At 43.4% G+C, this 24,783-nt stretch overlaps 1 protein-coding gene across 15 annotated transcripts in view; it reads left to right on the forward strand.

The window, feature by feature from the left end:
- The window catches only part of MVB12B (multivesicular body subunit 12B), a 112,736-nt gene that overhangs the window by 51,194 nt on the left and 36,759 nt on the right, over positions 1–24,783 (forward strand). Inside the window, exon 8 of one of the 15 annotated variants that reach the window (XM_073314859.1) lies at positions 17,962–18,223. The exons of 13 other annotated variants lie outside the window; for them this stretch is intronic. In XM_073314859.1, coding sequence (XP_073170960.1) covers positions 17,962–18,032 — 71 coding nt within the window. In that variant the 3' untranslated portion in view covers positions 18,033–18,223. Of the gene's footprint in view, positions 1–27; positions 427–17,961; positions 18,224–24,783 lie in introns of those variants that run through there. One more of the 15 variants, XM_073314863.1, reaches the window with a different exon arrangement.

Raw genomic sequence — 24,783 nt, forward strand, 5'->3', positions numbered from 1 at the left:
TTTCTCATTACTCTTTTGCCCTAATAGATTTGGCTCTGTAAGGGAAAGCATGTTCTTGTGCTCACATCACACCGGTCTAGAGGGAGGAAGGGAAGGTCATGAGTTCTCACTTACTGACACCTCATGAGCCCAACAGGCGCCCGCAGGCGGAGAAGCAATATTTCTGCCTGAAAGCTGCTGGAGAGACCCCTTGGTCGTAGGAATTCCTGGGGACTGCTGCTTCCGGCAGCAGAACGAGCATGGAAAGATGACCTATTTTATACAGACCCTGAATATTTCACCAGATGTTTACAGGCAAAGTGCAAAACAAGCCTATAAAACCAGGCAAAGCAATAGGCTTCAGTGTTTGCACAAATTTCAATCAAAGTATGTAACTTTTTTTTCTGCCTGCCAGTCCTCCTCCAGGCCTATTGTAATACAAGCTGCGGTGCTTCTGTTTGTTGTAATGGCTATTGCAGCTGTGAACGTTTCCACAGAAAAGGTCTAGTGATGTGAAACCTCCTGTGCGTTGACAGGCGTCTTGGTGTGCCGTCTGACCGTCGCTGCCTGTTCGGCAGCCTTGATTAGGTGCTGTCTGTGACCATTCCCTCTGAGTGCTTCACATTACAAAGGCACATTTAGCATCCGGACACAGTGGTAGCCATTCAAAAATGTCCTGTTCTGTCTATGTAATTTGCAGTCAGTCAGTTTTATCTACAGTACAGCGTTAGTCTCTTGCTACAGGGCTATGGTAACAGGAAACTTACGAATGTACACACCTGATTACTCTGCTGGGGTCTAGATTTGCACAGGTAGGATACTGATTGTGACATGCTGCGGGTCTTGTACTTGCTTCTTGCAGTTTAAGAGCTTGTGTCTAAGGAGAGACCGCAGTAGATACTGGCAGTGAAGCAGAATCCTTCAAAGGAGAATGGCTAGAACTGTTGGGTGGGAATCAAAATAGACTGAAAGTCAAGGCTGGCTGCTACTCTAGAAAGTGTCGGGGAGGGTGTTACGGAGCCTGGATGTTTTATTGGGCCAGGTCAGCGTTGGATTAGAAGGAAATACTGTGTCCCCGGCTGCTTATTGGGGGTTCTGCAAATGTAGCCCCCCGCTTCGGTGCTGTTTCCACATGCTGGTAGCTGCTGTATGCCAGGCTCTCCCTGGATCTCAGTTCTATTGAGGAGCAGAGCATTATGCTGCGGTATTTGAGAAGATCATACACCTTTCACTGGGAGTCTGAGTCCTCACCAGTCGCTAACTTCGTAGCATTCCCGACCTGCACACATGTGAGCCTGACTCCCTGTTTCTTTTCAGTTGGTTAAAGGTAATTCTGTTTACAGGTAGCTGCATTGTTCTTTCAAGCCTCTTAGGACTAGCAGAAATGTAGCTATCTGAACAATTTAGTGGGTCTAAATATTGCTTTGCTAAGCAGTCAGTGGGACAGTGGCAGATAGGCATCTGTGAAATCTGCTCCCTCTCTAACTACCTATTAGCTCCAAAATGCCCTTTGAAAGGGACAATAACCAGGCTTTTCCCTGAACCACAGAGCCAAGGAAATTCTGAATTAGCCACATTCTGTATTCTCCCAGTGCAGGGTTCTGTCATTAGCTTGTGATATTCCCAGACCTAAAACTTCATTCAGGATGATTATCAGTAAATGAAGGATTTAAAAAAGAAAAAAAAACACTTGCAAGAAAGTTGTAATGAGCAAAGACACCACCACTAAAAGCCAGGAAAGTCTGATTGCTTTCTGTCATAGTGTCATGGTTTTCCTTTAGCATAATCCCAGACTGATTTTACCTTTCTGTCCCTTGCAGCCCTGAGCGACACATTTGTGTTGATGATTTGTCATTTCCAGGCAGTCAGTTATTTAAAAATGCCTAGTTTATAAAGGGTTAGGGATTTACTAAGAACCTCCCAAGTGTGGCTTTGCCTGCTGCATCATGATTGTTACCTAAAATATATAACGATGGCTAGCAGAGTGGTGGAAGGGAGATGCAATGTCCTTCTTTAACAGGTTAAGCCAGTCTCTAACCACTAAAGCTTCCTTTGCAGAGTCTAGTGCTGGCCGCTGTGGGAGACCATGTACTGGGCCAGATGGTCCTTGGGACTAATCCAGTCTGCAGTCTCTGTATTGCTATCCAATAATTGGACATTTGCACCTCTGAAAGCTTGCTTACTGCATCTTTCTTAATGAGCAGTTACTCAGGTGAAAGCCTGGAGCCGCAGTGTGGTACAGTGAGCCTTTGCTGCCTTGGCAGTTCCAGTTCGTGTGGCATTAGCAGTGACTCCGGAAAGTTGACTAGGAACTGCTGTGGGAAAGTCAGATTGCCTAGAGAGAAATCCTTCAGGAGGATGGAGCCAGGGTGGAGGCTCCCTGATTGGTTGGGCTGTACTTTTGTTTTCCAGCCCCCTGTAGAGGCCAGCTTACATGGGACACTGCTGATTTCTGTAAGCTCCCATTAGCAGTGGTACAGAAGTGATAGGTGGCTAATGCTGCGGATGGAGAGGCGCTGGCTCTGTCTGGCGCTCACTGAAATGGCTGTTGTTCTTATTGCACAATTCTGACATCCTAGGAAAGCAAAAGCAATTCCAAATAATTAATGATTTTTGAATATCTGCTTCCCTGCCATTGCAATTTTAATTTAGTCCTCATTTAAATAGCAGATGGGCAGTTAATCAATTTCATAATATGTATAATTATCTCCATCACCCATATTAAAAATTTCAGACAATTGGTATAGATTTTTTTTTAAAGGAGGGTGGAAGGGAATCTGTGTATGTTACACCAAGGAGGGTAAAAAAGAGCACACGTAGTGCGTATTCTGAACGTACAGAGCTAGGCCCTGCCCTCAGATGGTGTAAGTTGGCATGACAACATTGGACCTGGCCATTATCTCTGTAATAGTTAAATGACTCCAGATCTGTAATTAAGGTGAAAATAGAGCTGAAAGTTGGTTGGTTGGTTGGTTGATCTTTGGACATTTTCACTCTCAGCAATTAAATGCTGGGTGACAGAAAAAAAAAAAGATTCTTGATTGCAAGTTAGAGCAATAAATTAATCTTCAAGATTTGCTGTATATAGAAAAATACAACCCCAAATCTGTAATGCTGCTCGGGGTTTCCCTGCACAGAGCTCTGGTGCAGGATCAGGGCCTCTGTCTGGAATCACTTTATTCTTTTTCACACACAAGATGTTTTCTCCCCACCTTGTCACACCCCAGGACTGGAGCACCCATCTTTAGAGCCAGGATTATATATGACTGGATCTGCAAAGGGTCTCCTGTGCTGTTGGGAGCATGGCACCAAACAGTGGATTGAGTTTTATTATACGTTTTCAAATGACCATGCATTAGGACAGGGAATGCCTCATTCCAGACAGATCCATCGACAATGCTGCTCAGTATTTTACAACATAGTCCTTTTTCATAGCCTTCAATTTAATTAAGATGTTGTTGTGACTACATATTGCCTTCATTTCAGACCTCAGCATCCCTGAGCATATTGCTTTGGCTTATCAAAGCTACAAGGACAGAGAGAGAGAGCCCTCTCATGCAGCCACAGATAATAGCTTACAGGGAAAATTCCTGAATGAGGTGAAAAATTATTTATAATAATGGTGCTCAAATAAGTCACTTTAAGGGTATATAAATTTTTATGATAGTGTACAAACAGCCATAGCTCGCCTTGTCTCACCATCTATCCCTGCGAAGAATGAGAACAACATCTAGCATAAAGAAAAATATAATAAGAAAACTAAGAAATGAATGGGCAGGGCTGAAGGATTGATCGCCCTGCATATTTGTATATCCTGATGTAAAAGGTGCTGCTGACAGGTGGCCAGGTTTTCTCTGTATAAAACCATGTGTGTGCTGTCAGGGCCGTGCAAGCAGCCTTGTTTCGATTGATGAATTGCCTGCTTTCTTGATTAAACCTTCCGTCACTTAAGAAACAAAGAGCCTGTGTTTGGATGGCAGAGTGGGACATGTCACAAAAATCTGTCTGCTTTACCTTTGTGCAGATGTTGGGCACAGACTGTAACATGTATTATTAAAATGAATGTGGCATTTACTGTGCATTATTTCTTTCCTGGGAGAAAGGACCTGTAAATTATATGCTAATAATAAGCTTTAACCCTTTCAGAAAGTAAGAGATTTAAGAGTGCAAATATTCCTGCAGTCCTCGCTAATTGGATGTGCTTTAATACCACTGTAGCTATCTCACTGAAGTTAATAAACAGGGTGTTTCAGGCCAATATGCTGATGCCCCTTGGGGTTCTTGCCTCCAATAAGTTTTCTGCTGTGTAAGTGCCACTGAAACATAAACCTTTTGAATTACAAGATACTCCATCGAAAGCCCTCTTCAAGTTCTGCTTAGAGATGGAAGACATCTGCCTGCTCAAAGAGAGGCCTGCGGTGGGGCAGGTTAGAGTCAGCCATGCATAGGACACACAGCGCTATCTGTTTTAGGAGCTTGGCACCCCGCTGCACAAATTGCACCAGCTTTTTAAAAACTCCTACCATTTCAGCCCCTCAGGAGCAGAGGTGGGCATGGGAGTGTGGCAGTGTTTTGTGCCACTAGCCAATGGCTGACCTGGCAAAGCCATAGTCTGTCAGTTATTTGTGATTTCTGAAAAATAATTTGTGGTATATTTGGGCAGTTCAACAGGACACGTGTAATCATAGCTAGAGATCTCTCTGCTAATCCAGCCATGGCAAAGTCACCTCTGGTGAAAGTGACTGTGTAGGATTATCATTTATATTTTATGTGAAATTCCTCTGTAGGCAACTTCTGAATCACATTTCACACAAGCTCAGTTTGTACAAAATCCTGTGTCATGCACCCAGATGGAAATATATTTATATATGTTTATACATCATCCTGTGCCACACACCAGATGGATCTTTATTAAGCAGTGCTTGTAGCTTTTGGGGTTTGAACACCTGCTGTCATGGTGTCCATATAAAGACAGTATTATGCAAAATGTGGTGGACTCTCGTAGACTTTAAGGTCAGAAGGGACTATTATGATCTTCTAGTCTGACCTGCACAACGCAGGCCACGGAATCTCACCCACCAGCTCCTGTAACAAACCGCTAACTTATGTCTGAGCTATTGAAGTCCTCAAATCATGGTTTACAGACTTCAAGGTGCAGAGAATCCTCCAGCAAGTGACCCGTGCCCCACACTCCAGAGGAAGGTGAAAAATCCCCAGGGCCTCTGCCAATCTGCCCTGGGGGAAAATTCCTTCCTGACTCTAAATATGGCGATCAGCTAAACCCTGCACAGGAGCCATCAGAATGTGCATACCATGTAGCCAAAGTCCCTTTGAGTGAATTTGTGAAGGCCATAAACTTATAGATATCACTGCAACTGATTTTATCTCAGCCAAAACTCTAGTTTCAGTGAGTGAAATCCTGCTCTTGTGCATTTTTTTTATTTAGAAGAAATCTTCAGGTACCATGCTGCTGATGCATCCGATGAAGTGAGCTGTAGCTCACGAAAGCTTATGCTCAAATAAATGGGTTAGTCTCTAAGGTGCCACAAGTCCTCCATCTCTTTTTGCTGATACAGACTAACACGGCTGCTACTCTGAAGCATGCTGATGATGATTCGCCTTGGCCACAGCTGAGTTTGTTGCTCTTGAAGGATAAAATATGAGAACTGCTGGTTGTGGAAAGGCAGCAGAAGACAGGTAAAGAGCACTTTGATACATTGTTGGTCAGATAACTTCTAAAGAGCACTTGCCAGCTGTCCGCCCTAAAGAAATAAAATATTTTGGTGCGTGTCCTTTAAAACTGATTAGGTGGATGTCATTGTGGCAGCCATGCGGACGGAGTCTGTGGTGGTGTTAGTCCATCACACAGGATCCAGAAGTGCATTGCCTGCTGTCAGTAGCAGTAAGGGAAGAAATTACTAAATAAACCTTTTTAAGAAAAAATAGGGTTAAGAAATTGACATCATTGCTAAATTCTACATTTGCAGAAGGGTTTGATTTAGTTACAGATCGTCTAGAAATCCACATCCCTGGAGCCAGCATTAAAAGTATTTGGTAAGAGTGCTATTTTTAGTAATTTGATTTATCACTATATCCTTCCGAGTTCTGAAGTGCTGGGAGTTCATAACGAATCTTGATACCACTTCTTTGTTGCCTAGACCAAAACTTACACTTCAGAATGTTTTATGCAGTTAGAGCATAATACCTGCATGTGAAGTGGGTTGCAACTAAGTACCAGTCAAATATATTTCCTTATTTTATTCTGAACCCCACTTTTATTTCATTCCGGCTGTAATCCTGGATTTAGTTGCAGTATTCTGAAAATGCCCATTTCTGTTCTTGAATACTTACAGGTTTTTTGTTTTCTTTGTTTGGGGATTTTTTGGGGTGCCGGGAGGGTGTGGGGAGGGGAGTTAACTGAAGATGAAGGTCTCAACCAGCTTAATGTAAAGGACAGGTGGTTTGTAGGTCAGAGTTGAGATGGAATAGATCTGTCACATCCCTGAAAAGAGGCTAATTATTCTACAGATTTGTTTTACAGTTGTCTATAAGAAAACGAATGACACAAGCTCTAGCAGAGCTGAAATCCTTTGTTAGGCAGAGAACTGTTTTCTGCATGCCTGACTTGTTTTATAGCATCCAAGACCTAGTGAGCTCCCGGTAAAGTAACATTCACTATTGGAAGGAAGCAGCTGCACTTGCCATTTTTTGCCCTGTGCATCACCTGTAGGTGACCCATTTGGAAGGAGCCAAGAAATGGAGCAGTGCCGGGGGGGGGGGGGGGAGGGTTTTCCAGTCTATGCTACACCTGGTTTCTGTAGTGCTCACACACAATCACTTGTGGGATGTCTGGTTTCTCTGACTAAAATACAACATCTGAGAGGATAGTAAACACTCGCTAGCACCAGATTCAACTGGCAAGACCGAGTGATGGTCACTAAAAGCCTGACAAATCCAAAAGGGAGCTTGTCCCGGCAGCTCTGGGAGATGAGATATTGGCACTCCCCTCGTGGCTAGCTTTGGTGCTATGACGCCTTTGGTTACGGCATCATCTGGATTCTTGAGACATCATACATGGTTGAGAAGGAGAGCAGAGCAAATTCTGCAAAAAAATGTCCATAAATCTTAGTTCCGAAAAGGGCCTGGAGTTCCGTGACAGTCGTGAGTGACATTTTTGTTTGCAAAAATATCCTCATAATTCCACATGGGCCCTCTCTGGGATTGATTATGGACCAATAAGCCGTCCAATCACGTAGCAGAAACAACTCTGACTGTGTCACTTAGGTAACTGCTCACCTTGCACAATTAGCAACTTACTGATAGCAAATTGTCAAAACAACCATCTAAGCAGACCGCAGGCCAGCAGCCCATGGGGTGACACATGTTCACACAAAGCATTCGCCAAGTCACTTCACGTGCCAAATGCATTGAAATTTGTAGGGCTGGAGTCTCCAATCTACTAAGACCTGTTTGCACAGCACATGGTGGCCTTAAAGCAGCCAGAGATACCACAGGGGAAAGGTCCTCATTATAACGGAAATCTGTGCTGGAGGAGAACTGGTAGAGTTAGCATAGACCTTTGTCCCTGGGGTCAGGGCAGAAAGGGGCACGGCAGGGGCAGGGAGGAGCTGAGCTCTGCTATGCCTGATCATCTGCAGGAATAAGGGACTTTGCACCAGCACTGTGAGTTAGAGGAGGCACCTGCTGCCCTAGTGTACGCCAAGACTGAGCAGGCCTGAATCTGGGAGCTGCAGCTTGCTCCCTTCAGCTGCCCCTTGTTCTGCACTCAGATGTAGAGGAGAACCAGGTCCTTAGTCTGCTCATAGCTAATTTAGAAACAGACCAAGGGGCTAACTTTGCCCAGTTTGCTGTGAATTGCACCCCCAGCTCTGCTGAGGATAGAGGGGAGCCAGTGAAGAGCTAACCCAGGTCTTCCAGCCTCCATCTCTCTCTGACTGTCCTTAGCCAGGGCAGGCTGGTGGTCTCACTTTGGCATCATGAGGAAGCCCACACCCCACTCACTAACCAGAGTCAGATTCTGGAGCAAGAGCTACAGTTATCTGAGCGTTGTCTTCCGGGTGTTTGCAGTAGGAAAAGTTTGGAAGCTTCAATTCAGTGCTGTGGAGGGAAGAACATAAGATCAGACGTAGGTATAAGTGATAATCCCAACACAGCTCTATAACTGCGAGTGCCGGAGACAGCAAAGACATCGGAAACTCATCGTATTTATGATCTGGGGAACCATCAAAGCAAATGGATTCCTGAGATAAATGCCAACTTCCTTTCCTGGCTAGATAATGGAGATCCTGGCAATGGGTAACTATGAATTCCCTCTGCCAGGTGTGCTGCAGTTTATCGGGTTCTGGGAACACTTCAGGCATCAGTGGAACGTATGCTCCGAAGGAAAGAACAACCTTGGCATTGGCACAGGAATCAGTCGGGCTCTAAGTGTTCAAAACTTCTTTTAAATCCAGTGATCTTTGAGAGAAAGTGCTCAGATACTCCCGTGATGGGTAGCCTCTTAAAAACTTGGTGGATAGATGGATGAATAGCTGCCCCCCTTTCTCTTCAGGAGGCATTTGGAATGGAAATAAAGCATACAGGTCTAGAGGCATACAGGTCTGGAGTCCCTGCACAATAAAGTCACTGCCAGAGGCTGGGTTTTATTCTGCTCCTCACACTAGTCTGCTCCCACATGCCTTCATCTATTGCAAACAATTTGACTTCCCACAGCCCATCTCTGTACCACTGCTCTGGGTCTGGCATGTGCCTTTTCCTCCTGAAACACCTCTGAAAGGGTTTGCCATCCCATTGCCACAGACCCTGATCTGAATTTCATAGCCCGGTCCGTTTGTAGAATCAAATTCCCTATAAACAGTTCAGCGTGTGATGGCTTTGCTCTCTGTCAGTGCCTACTTTGGAATTGTGATTGGCTCAGAGGATTCAGAAGCTCGCTGTCTACGCCACATAAAAAAACCCTTCTTTTTAATTGGTTTTCCAGATTTAGAAAGAGAGGAAAATTAAATATTTCCTTACATTTCAGCACGCCATGCTTTTTTCCTTTTATAAAACGTCAGGTTATCCATGCCACAGTACGGCCATGTCTCCTCGATATACATTTGCTTAAGGTATAGTATCTTTTGTCTGCATGTAATGAGGACAGACGTTTTAATCAGAGGTTAGTCATTTATTTTTGCAAACTATTGTTTTGATTCATCATTTTTGCAGATAATTAAATGGTTCACTTGGCACAGTGTGTCCGCTGTATTAAAACAGGTAATTTTGAAAAAAGAAAGATGCTGGGGTTTTGGATCACTGCACAAGAATTGCTTTTATCTTCATCATTGAACATAGTTTCTGGTTGTTTTGCATTACCCTCTTATGTTCAAGTGTTTTAGTGGACTCCACTCTCTAGAGGCGAGGCCCTGTGCTGCATTTTGACATCCCAGCTTTTGAACTCAATGCATCTCTCCAAGAAGAGAAGCAGAACCAAATTTAAATTTGTGACACTGAATTTTAATCAGCGAGGTCCATAATAACAGACCAGTTGTGACATTAGCTGAATGGCTTGGGCTCTGCATTGAAACCCCACTGGGCCAAGATTCAAGTCAGCCTCTGCTTTTGCCCTATTGCAATTTCCACCCTTTTGGCTAGAGAGAGTCCTGGACAATCTTCAGGAGTGTAAAAGGTTCCATTTATTGCCAACAATTGGTGGAGGGAGGCTGAGGTCTTGTGTAAAAGGCAGCACATGCATATTTCAAAAAGTAAAATCTTATTTATTTAGACAAAGTATAGACATGTATTTACTAGAAAATATGAGAGAGAGAGTGTGTGTACTTCTAAAATCAGTTCTCCTATTGTGTATGGTTTTCTGTCTGCTTGCTGATGTGCAGTAATGTTTTGTGTCCTCCTTTCACAAAAAGTAAGCAACACTCTAATCAGGTCATTGACCAGCTGGTGAATGGTGGAGCTCCAAGGTCTGCTATTAACAATATTATTTTTCAAACATGTAGATTTTCTGGTTAATTCAGTGATAAAGCTGTTTTTTATGTCAAACAGGTAAACTTTGGAGGTTCATTTTTCCTAAGTTATGCAAAACTGTAAAAGCCTTCACTACAGCCCTGCTCCCTGTATGCCTCTCTCCAGAGCTAAGTCTCGGCTAATGCACCAAGTCACAGCTTTGGTGAGAGTGCACAGCTACACTCCCAATGTCTCTATCCATTTTTCCAGTGCTTATAATGTCTTCAAGGGATTGCCTGCTTCTCTCTCTCTGTCCAGGGATTTATCTTGATCCAGTCCTAGGCAGTGTCTGAGCCTGTGGGCTCATAAATACTGACACACAGAAATAATGATAAGCTCCCTGTTCCTCCCAAGGTTGCGGGTTTATAAGGTTTGGTTTGCAGGAAAGCTAACTTGGAAAGGTGGGATTTTCATTAAGTTCCGAAGGTGATGAGGTCCTTGGTCATTCTTGTATCTGGAGTCGAACGCCAGTTCCTGCACTCGCATAAGCCTACCTCCGTTGACCAACAGTGCAGTTTTTCCAGTGCATCATAGTTATAATGAGACAAGTAATGACCATGGAGGCAACTCGGACCCAGCCCATGGAGGGCTCTGGTTGTTAGGACAGAGACCTTGAACTGGACTCTGCAGTCAGTGGGGAGCCAGCGTACCAGCGTGATGTGCTCACTGCTACTCATATCGCTATGCAGACAGGCTGCTGCATCTTGTACTGGTTGCTGGAGGAGTGAAGCCTTCAAGAGGAGCTGCAGTGTATTTGTTTTGCTTGTATGAGTACCATAGTTTAATTTTTTTTAATCAAAAGCTGTTGTGTAGTTTGGATATTTAAACAGTTATTAACCGAATGACAATTAACAGATTGCATAGACAGATTTTCTTTTGAAAACCTCTGAAATTGAGTACGGTTTGCAAAACTATCACAGCATAGTAATGACAATGAATTTTGATTTCCCGGAACTGATATTAGACTCCTTATTAAACTATGTGCATCTGCTTTTAATTTACTCCAAATAATTGGAAAATGCAATGAAGCTTTCCAATTAAAGCACGGCTTTATGCTGTTTAATAATACCCCCATAATATTATAGCTTATGAAGTGACAGGTGAGTTGGTGTATGAATAAAACATAAAGGCAGCAATAAGGGACAGAAAACTGGAGACAGTTGTTGGGGATTTTAAATGCTGGATGTAATTTGCATATATTAATCTCTTCTTTTCAGCCTTATCAGGCGTTCTTCAGTATTTGAAGTTAAAATAGCGTTGACAGGCGGGAGTACGCTTAGTTTTTTCAAGGATTTATTACTTGTATAATTTCTGATCTTTAATAAGCAGATATGACTGATCCTCATAGTTCTATAGAAATCAGTTAATTGTTCCAGATGGCGTGTACTGATTATGCAAAATTACTTTTCACACCATTTTTTTTTTGGTGATAGTTTGGAGTAAAATTAAATTTTTTATAGCCTTCTTATCATGCTGTTTTACAGTGGTTTTTGCACAGAAGTTGAATTTAATCTACTATATTACATTGACCAGCACAGTTACTCTAATGGAGCATTTTGTGATTTGAAGAAGAATAATAGAACACATTGCTCATTGTTCGTTACTGTGCTGCTAATAAAAAGGAGTTCCAGTGTAGAGAACCAGGCTGTTGTTTATGAAGAATGCATAATTCACACAGTTAAAAATGCAAACTTATTACATGGAGATGTTTTCTCTCCTTTGGATAAAAGATCTGGGCAGAACAAATGAAAATAGCCTTGTTGCTACAGATTTCACCTAATAAATGAGGATTTTTTTTTTAATGACTGGTGCAGTTAAATTGGGGGGGGGGTTGTTAGGAGAAGCAGTCATCCGAGTGGCATGCACTGAGCCCTACTGAGAGGTGTCAATGGTGGCGTTTTCGCTGATTAACGTAATCTGGATCACTCAATGGCATAATTTCATAATTGAAAAGCATTTATAAAGGTTGTTGGGTTTCATTTATCTAATTGAAAGCTGTTTATACAGAATAAACCACACACACAAACCCCCCTTGCTAAGAAGGTTATTGTGATTCATTTTGAATGTTGACTAAACTGTCAGATTATCATGAAGAGCACGGCACTGGTTTCCCGTCAGCATTTGAGATACCAGCATACGCAGCAGGATTGCTGCCAGGCACCCTGGTCTGCCTTTCCCTTTGGCCAGCTCTTCCAGGAGCGGCGTGGATGGGAGCAGGGCAGCAGCCTTCCCCCACACAGCCTGCTGGTAATGCAGGTGGCTGTCACCTCCCTGTGGAAGTTGGACAGTGCCTAGGGAGGTGCTGTTTACCTTTACAGCCCTGTCATCTGTCTAAAGTATCAAGTAGCGCAGTAGTTGTTCCAAAGCACACGGTTCTCATTCATACTCCGTCATCTGCTGTAGTAGGTTTGTCAGAGAATAATGCCAGAGTCTGTGTAACTTTCTTGTTATTTTTCATTATTTGTCCTACGCCCACAGGCAGGACATGAGCCTTTTCTTTTGGTGGCTCTGATCACTGTGTTTTATACGAATCCCATTGACATCGGTGGGCGGTAGCTGGTTTTTCTCTCCATTTGACAAGTTTTAGGGTGGTTGGTTGGTTGTTTTTATTTTGTTTTAATTCTCATGCCTTCTGCCGAAACAAACAGCCAATGTTCTCTCCGCTCTGAGCCAGTCTGCTTGTTCACTTCCGGTGTGGGCCAGCAGTGGGCGCAAACAGCACTGGTTTTTTGTGTGGCCTGAAAATAACTCTGCTTTTTATTACACAGGCCAAATTTGGGCATAAAATCCTTCATGGTCACCTTTTCAAAATTTATAAAGAGGCTGAAGGTATATTCTGGTTGGATTTAATTAATCTTACTAATCTTTGAAAAGTAAAACAGCAAACGTTTTTAAAATGTAGATTATAGAATTTAATTTCCCAATTAAATTAGAAAATCAGGGGTACAGGAAATGGTCTTTAAAAGAGTGCTTATTTTTAACTCACTAAAGACAAGTAATTAACTCAGCCATTAAAAGGCTTAAAATTTCACTTGTCTCCCCTGCAACTGGAAAATTGTTTTGTATATAGCTATTATATATCGGATTAATGGTATAAATCAGAAATGATTAGAAAATATTTGTTCTAATGAAGTAATAATTTGATAGTAATGCTTTTCATCAGCATAGCTTAAGGCTACATTGAGTGGACAGACTTTATGTGAATTCTCTAATTTTAATCTTTAAAATGCTATCTAATGTCTCATTAAGACTTGCATATAATGTATCTTAAGTACAGTCATTAAATATAGTTTAGGGAGATTTATGTGCAGATATTGCTTAAAGATGTTTTAATAGGCCCATTTACTCTGATGATATTAATGATCTCTTAACACATATTAAGCTTCGAAAACTAGAGGTATGACTCTCAGAGTGAACAAAACAACTTAGAATCTGTAAATGGATTGGATATCCAAGAACATTGTTTTTGTTGGTTATTTGTAATCGATTCCTGAAATACTCTCTTGAATCTGTTAACTCTTTCAGGATCTGGCAGTGGTCTCACTTTTTTTAAAGGTGCTTCTGTAAATTTCCACGTATTCCTATGGTGTACGTTACACAGGCCTCGGCAAGGTCATTCAGATCCTCTTATCAGATGTTGTATTTCCCGGACATGTTAGGAGTTAGCAGAGATGATTCTTTCTCATATAATTACATATGACATAGGGGACCACACTTTCTCACCTCCCTCTATGAATGTCTTGCACCTGCTGTAAACGAACTGTAAAACATTACACACATTTGTTCAGCTCATAGCAACAAGAGTATATTTATAGAACTAAATTAATTACTTTAAAAAACAGACCAACACAAGACCATTTTCTAAAAAATTCTAAGCCTTTGATCATTTAAAGTTTGGATGCAAAAATTATGTATAAGTAACAAAATCTGTTCATTTCAATAATGTCACTTTATTTCCAACCCTCAGAGTTATTGCAAACAAAATTCTCTTGTTTCAGTTGCTAAACTCTCCTATTTTAAAAAAAAACCCTTCCGAGTTCAGAGACTTTTATAATTACTAAATTGGTTTGTTAGAAGAAGATAATAGCAAATTTCTTCTTTTCATAATTGGACATTTCTTCCCTGTGGGCTAATGTATGCACAGCCCTTGCATACACAATAAGCTATGCATTTGAAAAGCCATAACTAGCTAATAAGTGCTCTAGTGTCATCAGAGAGTAATGGTTTGCTGATTAGCATAATTAATGACAAATGGTGGTGTGGAATTGGTGGATTGGTTTAGCGGATGATGAATGTATCGCAGCCCAGGTTGGATCCTGCCAAGTAGGCTTTGCTAGCTGTCAGCCCTTCTGTTCTTACGCAGGTAGACCTCATTAGTCACCGTGCGAGGGTGCCAGCTTATTTTCATTGCTGTTTTGAGCACAGAAAACTTAATAATACATGCAACTGCGGTGTCCCTGTTTTCTTTAAGCATTTTCTCAAAATCTGTTCTTCCTACCTAGACAAAAGCTCATTCTTTAATTCTTTGACAATGAAACAGGCAGAATCCTATTCAGACTCCCCATTGGTGCCAGGGGGTTCTGGGAGGTGTTCTAGCAAAGCACCACTAGGTATCAGTGTTGCTTTTGCAACAGAGAGATGAATTGCTGCATCTGTCTGAAATATTTTTGTGGGCTGTGGGCTGTAAATGTTCCTTTTCCTTTGAGGGTAGGAAAGATGCAATAGGCAGCCATCCATGCTATGAGACGGGCGCGTTTATCTCTGACTTGATTAATCAAGGTTGATTTGCATTCACAAATGAGACTGATAAAAATGAAGTTACCTTTTCACCTTTAGTGGGGTGGGGAGGATTTCTGAGGTGTCTTTCCTTTAAGTAATAAGCAACTCCTTTACCAATAAGGATGAAAATCCTTAATTTGCATTAGCAAAAAGGGCTAATTATTATATAGATAATTAGCATCTGGAAATGAGGATTATCTTAATTACAAAGCACAATTTCCCTAATAGATACAAAACTGTAAGTTTGATCTGTGTGAAGACCGGTGACTATTATTATGTAATTAGTAATCATATTAATGGTGCGTAGTATTTAGATATAATTTGCATATGCAAATGAGATTTACCTGATAGAAATATGTGGCCTTTCTAATGACTCAGACACTTAAAAATTAAAATACTTTCAGAACTCCAACGTCTGATTTGCAGTTTGCTTTTACTTTAGGTGACTCTCCCTCCGTGAGGAAATGTTAGCACTGGATAGCATGGGTGCTTGTGTGGGGCCAGAGGGCCCAAGATGAAGGAGGATGACATCACCCCCAGGGAGCCAATGTGTTCACATCCCAACTCTGGGTAGCTCCCAGCATTGATTTTTATTTGATCTTTGAAAATCCACCCACCTACCTCCAAAGTCATGTGTCCCCTCAGCCCCCTCTGCCGCCGCTCTGCCTCGGGAGCCCCTTGTACATCAGAGATGTGGCACGGCCTTGCTGACTTCTTCTCTCTCCTGAGGTGCAGACGGTGTTCTTCGGGGCACTTGTCAAGGGGTTTCCTCCAGTGGGTACTTTCTACCCTCAGGACTGATGCACATGCTCCTGGACCAGGTGTCCGGTGCTCATGGCCATGCCTGCTCTGTCAGTGTGAAAGGTGCTGCTTGCATTTCCTGTGCAGTGCTGTTTATTCACACAACTGTAACTTTGGCTCTAATGGGACAGGACTTACACGCAGACTTTTGGGGGGAATATTATTATAGTCATTCTTTCCAAATGCTGAGAGTGGAGACATTCACAGAGACACTTCGTAACTGTAAACTGTTTTTAATGGTTATAGAAATTTGAATATGAATGAAGCTGCTTGGTGGGTGGGGTCGGTATTCTGAAGTCTATTATCCAGAGTGCTTTGTCAGTTCACAGCTGCTTCATGGGCATGTGGATCTCCAGGTTCTGGAAAAAACTGTCTGAGGTAAGCCTGCTTGTCCGAGTCTGACCTGTCTCCACTTTTAGCCTCTAGGCCTTTTATGACATTTTGGTTGCATTCAGATTATACAGGCTCTAACCCCATCATATGGGTTAGGCCCAGCACCTCGATTGGTGCTTCCTTCCTTGGCTTGCAGGAACCCAGAACCTGCAGGATAGGTGCTCTGTTCTCCCAGGCCTTTCCTTTCCTGGCGTAAGGGAGGGGTTGGAATGGCACCATTCTGGCCACCACAACAGGCTTTTACTTTAGCATCTCGCTTTGTGAGCCTCATTGGATGTCTCTTGCTCCCTGGTAAAGCCTGGGTGTTTAATAGACGAAGTGTGCCTATTCTTGTTGTGACTTGTTGTTTTTACTGCACCCATAAGTGTGTTGGGCGCTTTACAGAGCAATTAGAAAGACTAAGTCTCTGCCATGACTGGCTCCCCAGGGGATTTTTAGATAGGATGCTATGGGTGAGTTGCCCACAGGAGGCCAGGGGAGAAGTGAGGAAGGCCAAAGGGCATAGCAACACAGCCCACATGCTGTTTGGCTTGTGCACACAGGGACAGTCAGGAGAGCGAAGGCAAATCAGCTGACGGTAAAAAGTCAATGTGCGTAAGTGAAAGCTCATTAGCCCCGGTGTGGATGCTCTTGTTCAGGAGTGAAGTGTCCTTAGTTTGCTGTAATTTAATCCTTCTTGGGAGGATAAAGTTAAAGCAATCTGAGGGCTCTCTACTCCTGAATGAGAGTATCCACAGGGAGGGGGTTGATGTGCTTTGAGTTTTGGCTTCACGCTTTTTAATTGATTTGCCTTAACTTTTCTGTCTGTCTCCACGCAGAGGCAACCTTAGTGCTGAAGATGGGCAGATGACAACATGTAAATAAATAAAACTCCTGCTCTCCTGGGAAGGGGGTCTGGGTCTCCCTGCTGCATGGCAGTCCAGGCCTGTGCTAGTCCAGGAATGTGTCTGGACAGGTGCAATCAGCACAGAGATATGGGAAGCACCCCGGTCTTGCTCTGATAACGTCACAGACCAGCTTGCTTTTTAGCAGGATGCTTCCCACCAAGGGATCATTTAATCCTCAGTGCTGCTCTGGGAGAAACAGGTTTGGCTTTTCCTCCCGTTCACGTTTGCGGAAGGCCTGCCTCTATTTTGTCTGGCTCACTGTAGCATGATACTTCCAGGCGGCAGCCACTCAGTCTTCTTCCACAAGTTTGCGATACCATAAACACCAAACAGCACATACACTTCAGAAGATGAAATCCTCCAAAATAAAGCCCTACCGAAACAAAACGCTATGCTACACTGCACGCACAGCTCTCCCCTGGGGAGAGGATCTGAGAATGAACCACATGTAATGGCCGTAAGTCACTTCACTGAATGCCTGGCTAGAAGGGGCTGTTCTACTGTGTGAAGAGAGTGGTATAAGACCCTCTATAAAACAGAACAGTGGCCACTGTTAATACTTTGCCTTGTTTCATCTCATCGTACAAATTCATCCCTTGTTTAATGAGACACTTCAAAGGCAAGTTCCAAGCACTTCATTATGAGCTTTGGATCATGCAGCATCTCCCTGGAAGAAGTACATTGAGCAAGGCACTCCATGATCCTGTGTCTGTCGGAGCAAAGGAAAAGCCAAGCCCACGCAGCAGCAGGATACTATCACACAATGCAGCATGTTCCCTAAATGTGCCTAAGTTCTAACCTAGGGGCTGAAAACAATTCAAATGCAAAAGCCAGGAGCTCTGTAAGAAAGCAGCTGTTACTGATCAAGGTAAAGGCTCATCAGAAAGAGAGGTGTTTGTCACCTCAAATCGTGAAACGCTACTGCTATTCTGGGCACTGCTTGATATTGTTTTTTCAGGTGTCAGACCAAGTTGTACGTGCCTGCAGCTCTATGTGCCTATGATACAGACAGATATTTACATGTTTAATGAGTTCCAAGGAGTCTCTGTCTCATTACATTTAGAGCTAATGGTAATTGAAAAATGCCTATTCTCTCCTTCAGCTCAAAGCCCAATGTATCAGAAGTGGAGGAAAATGCACAGCTTCATACCGCTTTGGGAGAGGCTCACTTAGCCCTCAAAGACACCATTTCTCTCTCCATCTCTCAGACTCTGCAAGCGTCCAGTACCGCTAGCCTCTTTTGTACCTGCTCTGGTGTCATTAATTAACGGTTGTTGCCAGGAAGTGGCACTTCCCCAGGTGAGATCATTGAAGTTCAGTATTTGAGGAAGACTTCTAAAGAAGGTTTTATTAAAAAATAATAAAATCAATATCTTAGTTTGTAAACACTTGCAATTTGAAGGGCACATTTGAAGTGTCTCTGCTTCCTGCAGATGCTGGTGCAGCCACAGCTGGGAGGGGTTGCTTAGCTGTCCCCATTCTGCACTTGACATTTTTATTTTTTAACAAAATCAAAGCCAGGTGTATTTTTAAAAAAAGTTTTGTTTGCTGGATCTCTCAGCACGGAAGTTCCCATGTTGCAGCAAGTTAGTGGCAAAACCCAGCAAAGATGTAGAGAAATTCTAAGGATTGAGTTCAAATTAACAAAAGGAATTTTAATAATTTTAATAATGCAGTCCAGTAGGGACAAAACACCCGTCTTCTGCTTTTAATTAATGTTGTTCCAAGTAAAACAGAGACCTTCCAATGCTATCTCTATACTGAGCCTTCTTTCCAAAACCGTGAACACATCCATTCATCACAGTTACTAGTGTGGGCATGGGGTGAGCTAGCAACGTCCACTAGTCTGAAGCATCTCCAGTTTACTGTTTCTGACTGGACAAGAGCTTGCCAAGTAGGCCTCAGCCCTTGTGTGGCTGTCGCTTGTTAGTCACGGCGTGAGTTGTCTGCTCATATTCTCTGTTGTTCCTAATGTGAAGGACACGCACACCAATAGGTTTCTGGCTTCCGGAATTAGAAATTACAGAAAGTATGCTTTATATCTCATGTGAAGATAAGGATTCTCTTTCCTCCTCCTGAGGTTATAGTCTAAGGGGATTCCTTTAAAAGTGCCACTAATCTTGGCCCAAGATTGTTCCTCTTCTGGGGCGCAGCAAGTGCCTTGTTAGAATGGTCTCAGAGAGGGAAGAGTCCGATTGGGGCTCATTTTAATTTGGGGAACTGTTACAAACCAGAAAACCCACTGCAGGCTTGCCGCGCTCCTGACTCAAAACCCATTTTAGATCACACTCTGCCACAGTGGCAGAGCAGGCAGTTCTCCGGTGAACTGGAAAGAGGAAATGCCATGCCTGGGGCTTGCAAAAGGTTCAGTGCTTTAATTTGTATGTGCATTAGGCAGGTTTTGAAATGGTGTAGGCAAAAGCGATGCCAGGGACATCAAATAGCTGAGTGTGGGAGTAAGAGAATGAACAGGCTGAGCTCAGTAGCACGGCGCTAAACTTTCAGATCTCGCTGCCTGGTGCACAAGGGCAGCCTACCCAGCAGTGCCCTGGGGCAGATGGTCTGTGAGTGTATTCAGTATTAAGATTAAAGGAGAGAATAACAAGCAAGTGCATGTGTTTATCCTATGGCTGGGGTGACTGGAGTCTTTCGCATCCTTGTACCGAGCCCACGTTGCTCTAACAAGAGAGGCCTGGCCACCTTCTTTAGTGAGGGGGGATCCAAGCATGCAACACTCACTGTCTGAGAACACTCCTCTTCCTCCCCAGGACCTGCAAACTGCTTCATTTCATGCCTTCTCCCCCATCTCAGATTGCCAGCTTGCCCCCAGCTGAGCAGGCTGGTGCTCTGATGCAGAGATTCTTAACCTGTAGTGATCCAACCCTTTCTGAATGCTCGCCTGTCTCGGTGGGTTAGAACAGAAGGTCTGGATTTGACCGTCTTCTTTCTATCGCTCACGTTCTGGGGCCAGGCTGTCTGGTCTACTGAGGCCACATTGTGCCATGCACAACTACTTGAAATAGCCAGTGGGGAATTCCCCTTGCATGGGCAAGCTCTCTGCCCATGGAGGGCTGTGCCACCCCAGCATAAAGGGAGGGAGGCCAGGTCAGGGGAGCTCCAGAGGCAGGACATAAGCAGGACAGGAGAGGGATTTGTGGAGCTCACTTCACCCACCCCCCCCCCCCGATCCTTCCCTGTCCATTGTGAACCTTGTGCCAGGGTATTGCCCCTGCTGCTCTAACCTCCACTGGGGCCAGAGGACCAGCAAGCTCTGGGGCCAGGACATCAGTAACTCAGCCTTGCCTTGCATATCTCCAGAACAAAAAGGAACCCAGGTGTCCCGGGAGAAAACCTCACATTCCCTTTCACAGCTCACCAGAACCCCCTGTTCTCCTCACCATGCGAAGCACAGTGCTGTCCTTGTTCTCTTAGTACAGGTCATGGGCTCCTCCCCTCCCAAAATGCTCCTGGTGGTCGGGGGCTGCTTTCACTTGCTCTCATTAGGCCATTTGACTAATGACTGGAGGAGTCTACTGAGCTGTTCGGGGACTGATGGACTCTCGCTAGTCCTCTTCCAGCAGCCTGTGAAGGCAGCCTCTGTTGAAATGGCACAGATGGCCGGCCCGAACGGCAAAGTAAACTACAATATGTCTTGGAGACATTGTCAGGCTGCAGCTTATTTGTCATGTCATGGAAGCCTATTGGGTTAGGGAGTAACTTTGTCTTTCCCCCGTCTCCTGGTCTGAGAAATTATTTACAGTATGTCTGCTCTGTTGGCTGGGAGAGAAGCTGGAGACAGGCCACAATAAACAGGGGTCAGTTTCTTAACATGTAGGGACTTTTCTTTGTTTTAAAAAAAAAAAAAGCTGAAGGTGGGGGGTGGGGAGGTGTTTCAGCCCATCCATCAACGAACACAGCCTCTGGCAATGACAGGCGAATTTATTGGGAGAGGGTTGGGCCAGATTTTTGGTGGAGGTTGCTGCTCTTTTGCTCTAGTTAGCGATGTGCAAATGTGCAATTGGAATGAGCCACATTCTCCATCCTGTGCACACATGTGTTACTTTTCAGGCTTGATGTTCGGACCACTATGGACAGAAATTCAAAGGTAGGGGGCTTCTCTGTACAGGATGGAAAATGTGGCTCATTCCAAAATACTCCTGTGATCTTTGCAACCCATTGCAGGCTAGTGTAAAGTGTTTTTCCACATTTATGAATAATTTCCTTCTGTATTGAGATCACATGACATTTTGCCCATTGTTTACCTTGGTGTGCAGCAGAATCTCCCATGTGTTTAGTAAAGCATTGTTCATAAAAAGGATAACATTCTGCTAAAAATGAGATTCTGAGCAGGAGGTAGAAATGCACTGATGAGAACCAAAGCTTTGGGTATGTTGGAAGTCAAATAAAGTGTCAGACTTAGCAATAAAACACTTTATTCCAAAAGACAAGGATTATAGAGAAGTTTTATAGAAATCAATGGAAATTTTAACCTCTTCCTCAATTCTTGAGTAATTCTTTGGGATTTAATAGATTATCATGTCTCTGCTATTGAATCCTCTAGGATGGCTTGAAAAGAAAGCTCTTAGTATTTGTGTTACCATAGGGCATAAGAGCCAGGTCATGGACCAGGACCTGTTTGTCACAGGTGCTGTACAGACACAAAACAAAGAGATAGTCCCTGCCCCAAGGTGCTTATCATCCAGAGAAGATTCTTTTCCATTAAATTCTAATGGTTTTCCAAAGTAGTTTCTGTAGAACCCTATTGGCTTTGTCCCTGTTGCATTCTCCAGGAATGCTGCAGAAGGAAAGCGTTCCCATCAGTCTTGTCATACACCTTTCTCGACAGACAATACTCACTTGGCAAAGTGGAGCAATATTGCTGAGTCCTGCAGCCTTTTAAATGACGAAAAGCTACAGGGCAGTGGGTAAGAACGAGCCAAAGCATAAAGTACAAGTGTGCCCCAATCCATGCTGTGAGGGGCTTCCGCCCACCAACTGCAAAACCTCATGTGCTCATAGAAAAAAACAAAACATTTTCTAAAATTGTGAGTGATGGCCAGATCTACGGGGTGGCCCCTGCTCCTTTTCCCCTGCCCTGCACAGCCTGTTGTTCTTACTGCTGCTAAAACATTGCTTTGGCAGGGGGCCTGATCCTACCTGTTACTGAATGACCCCAGCTCCCTGGAGTCCAGTTGCAATTGAGAGGACTCGTGGCCCTGCAGGATTCAGAGGGCACTGGAGAGGAAGGACAGGACATTTCTGTTTCTTAGAGAAACATAATGCTGTGCAAGGATAATTATCAAGCAGCAGAAATGCAGAGGATGAAAGACACACTGAATACAGTGAAGCTTCCTTAGCAAGATGAGCATGGGCGGTGTTGTGACACCCTGTTACCCCGAGCCTGCTCATAAGGGTCACTAGCGCTCCAGGCACATTACTTCCAGACAGTGGGTCTGTGCCATTCACCTGAGAGCAGAACTTGGCCCTTTAGAGCTCCTGCCTTCTCCAACTCCCCTTTGGCATTCACACTGCTAACTTCACTTTCAACTCCAGCTAGTAACGCAGGCTACTTGGTCTCCTTCCAGTAGCAGTGCCAATAACCGCCACTGCTGGAATGGTGTGCGCGAAAATTAACAGGGCACAACTGGCATCAGGTGGAGGGATTACTCCGGGCACGGCTTTGGCGTGTCCTTGCTTGTCAGACTCTTCCACCTCTAGCAGAAGCGAGGTTTCACACACACAGTTCTATCCTAGCATGTTTCTGTAGGCAGCCGACCTGTTCTACACTGGAAACATCACTTCTCCTCCTCCTCTGAGTCCCCAGCAGGTCTGTCCCATAGACTGTGAGCTCCTTGTAAAGCACTGAGCCCATTGTCATTACCCCATAATTAATAATCATAATTACAGAGAGTATATATCTTCTAAAGGGAAAACCATCTGCATGTTCACAGCAGATTTATCAGGAGGTGGCACTTGTCCCTGAATCCTGCACACGCCCCACATACGCCGTTGCTGTTGGTTGCCCATAGAATAGACACCAAGGTTGAGATTTGCAAAGGACCCTCAGGGAGTTAGGTGTTTGGCTCACATTTGAATTGCAGTGGGATTTGAGTACATAGTGCCCTTCGCTCCCATTGAAAATCCAAGCCTCAGACAACTCATGGCCAAGTTTCCATATTAATAGGATTGATTATTTATATGACAGGAGCACCAAGAGATGCCAGCCAAAATCTGGACCACATTGTGCTGGGCACTGCACAAACATATTAAGTCCTTACCCCAAAGTCCTTACCCAATACGTTGAGTTTACGGTCTTTGACCGTATCGGATACAGTATCCTTTAGCATTTGTCCAAGGTATCTGCAAATGCAGCATCGTGTCTTTTTGTAATATATTCATTTAATTTCACGCTGGATAGTGATCCCTTTGTGTGGGGAGCTGCCAGATTTGAACTCCTGAGTTGCCCGCGTCCTGTGCCAATCATTAACTTGTTCCCACGTAGTCCCAAATTCTCAGGGGAACCAGTGAAGACATTATTTCCCTCTGTTAGCTGTTCAGCTGAAAATGATGTGGTCTTTAGCCAGGTGAGCTTTGCCATTTTTATGAGACTGTTTGAAGCTATTTTCTGAGATCCTCATCTTCGTGAAACACAAACCCTGCACAGTGCTTTCGGAGCTGGAGAGAGGCTTGCGGACTGTTATGCTGTTGCAGGAAGCTGGTTGTAGAAGCTAAGGTAACTTAAGTGTTAAAAGTGGCAGCAATATATTCAGTGTTGTTGGTTTTTTAAATTGAATTTAATGGTTAATTTTCACACAATCAGGAGGGACGTTTTTGTAGGTTTTTAATATCAGCTGTTGAAAATTCCTGTATAAAAGTTTGTGAAAAGAAAGCAATAAAAGAAATTCAAAGCTATCAAATCCTGGGGTGAGAATTTCAGTGCAGAAGTGGCTGTTGTTTCCTTGGGACTCTAGGGACGTAAACTCCTCCGTGGCTGCATCTCCCTCCACAGTGGTGTGAAGGATTAGTGCTCACTGCAGTGTGCACACTGAACCCTCCAAGCACTAAAGCAGCTATTCATCTATACCCAGGAGCTAAATATGACAATGTTAGCATTTTTCATTTCCCTGACGTTACCATTAATAAAGCAATGATCCAAAAGAAGCTTTGCTGAGTCTGTTCTTTATGCTTCCATCACTCACGACTAGATAATTTCACACAGGATCGTTTTTAAATTAAACGACGATAAAAGCGCTCTGCTGCTCTGTGTTCACTAGTTCATAGAAGTCTATCAAGTCATTAACGTGTCATGACAAACTGCTAGATGGCTACAAGAGTAATTAATTATTTGCATAAATAACAGGTTGAACTTGGTGCTGTGAACCACAATGACATATGTATCATATTGAGGGTATCTCAGTACCTTTCACAGAGGGGGCATAAAAAGAGTTAAAACTTAAAATATTTGAAATCATATGTTCATCATTTTTTAAATGGTCAAAAGCTTGGCTTGAGTTTTGATGCTCTTTGTTATAAAGTTCGTTATTAATGGACATTTTAAGAATGCATCTGATCATTGGAGGTTTCAGTGAACAATTATACAGATTTCTATCATCACTATTAATCGCCACATATTTTTCAAGATAATAAGAGCAATTATTATTTAGATTCCTCTTGTATGTGCACATTGTAGAAAAGAACAAGTGCTTATTATAGTGAGTAGTGTAGTGAACTCCAGTCTTAAATTCTTTGTCATCTAGAAACTCATTGTTAGCTGATGCTGCCTATGAAAGTTCGTCAGCCTGGTTAAATTAGGGTAGCATTGGCAGATCTGATTATTTAAATCTGGTAGCTTTGCTAAAAATATTGTTATTCTAGGAAGATGAATTACTAATTTGACAACTGAGATTTAGTTGGAATCTACAAC

This window comes from Lepidochelys kempii, chromosome 16 (genome assembly GCF_965140265.1).
Source record: "Lepidochelys kempii isolate rLepKem1 chromosome 16, rLepKem1.hap2, whole genome shotgun sequence".
Lineage (NCBI taxonomy): Eukaryota > Metazoa > Chordata > Testudines > Cheloniidae > Lepidochelys > Lepidochelys kempii.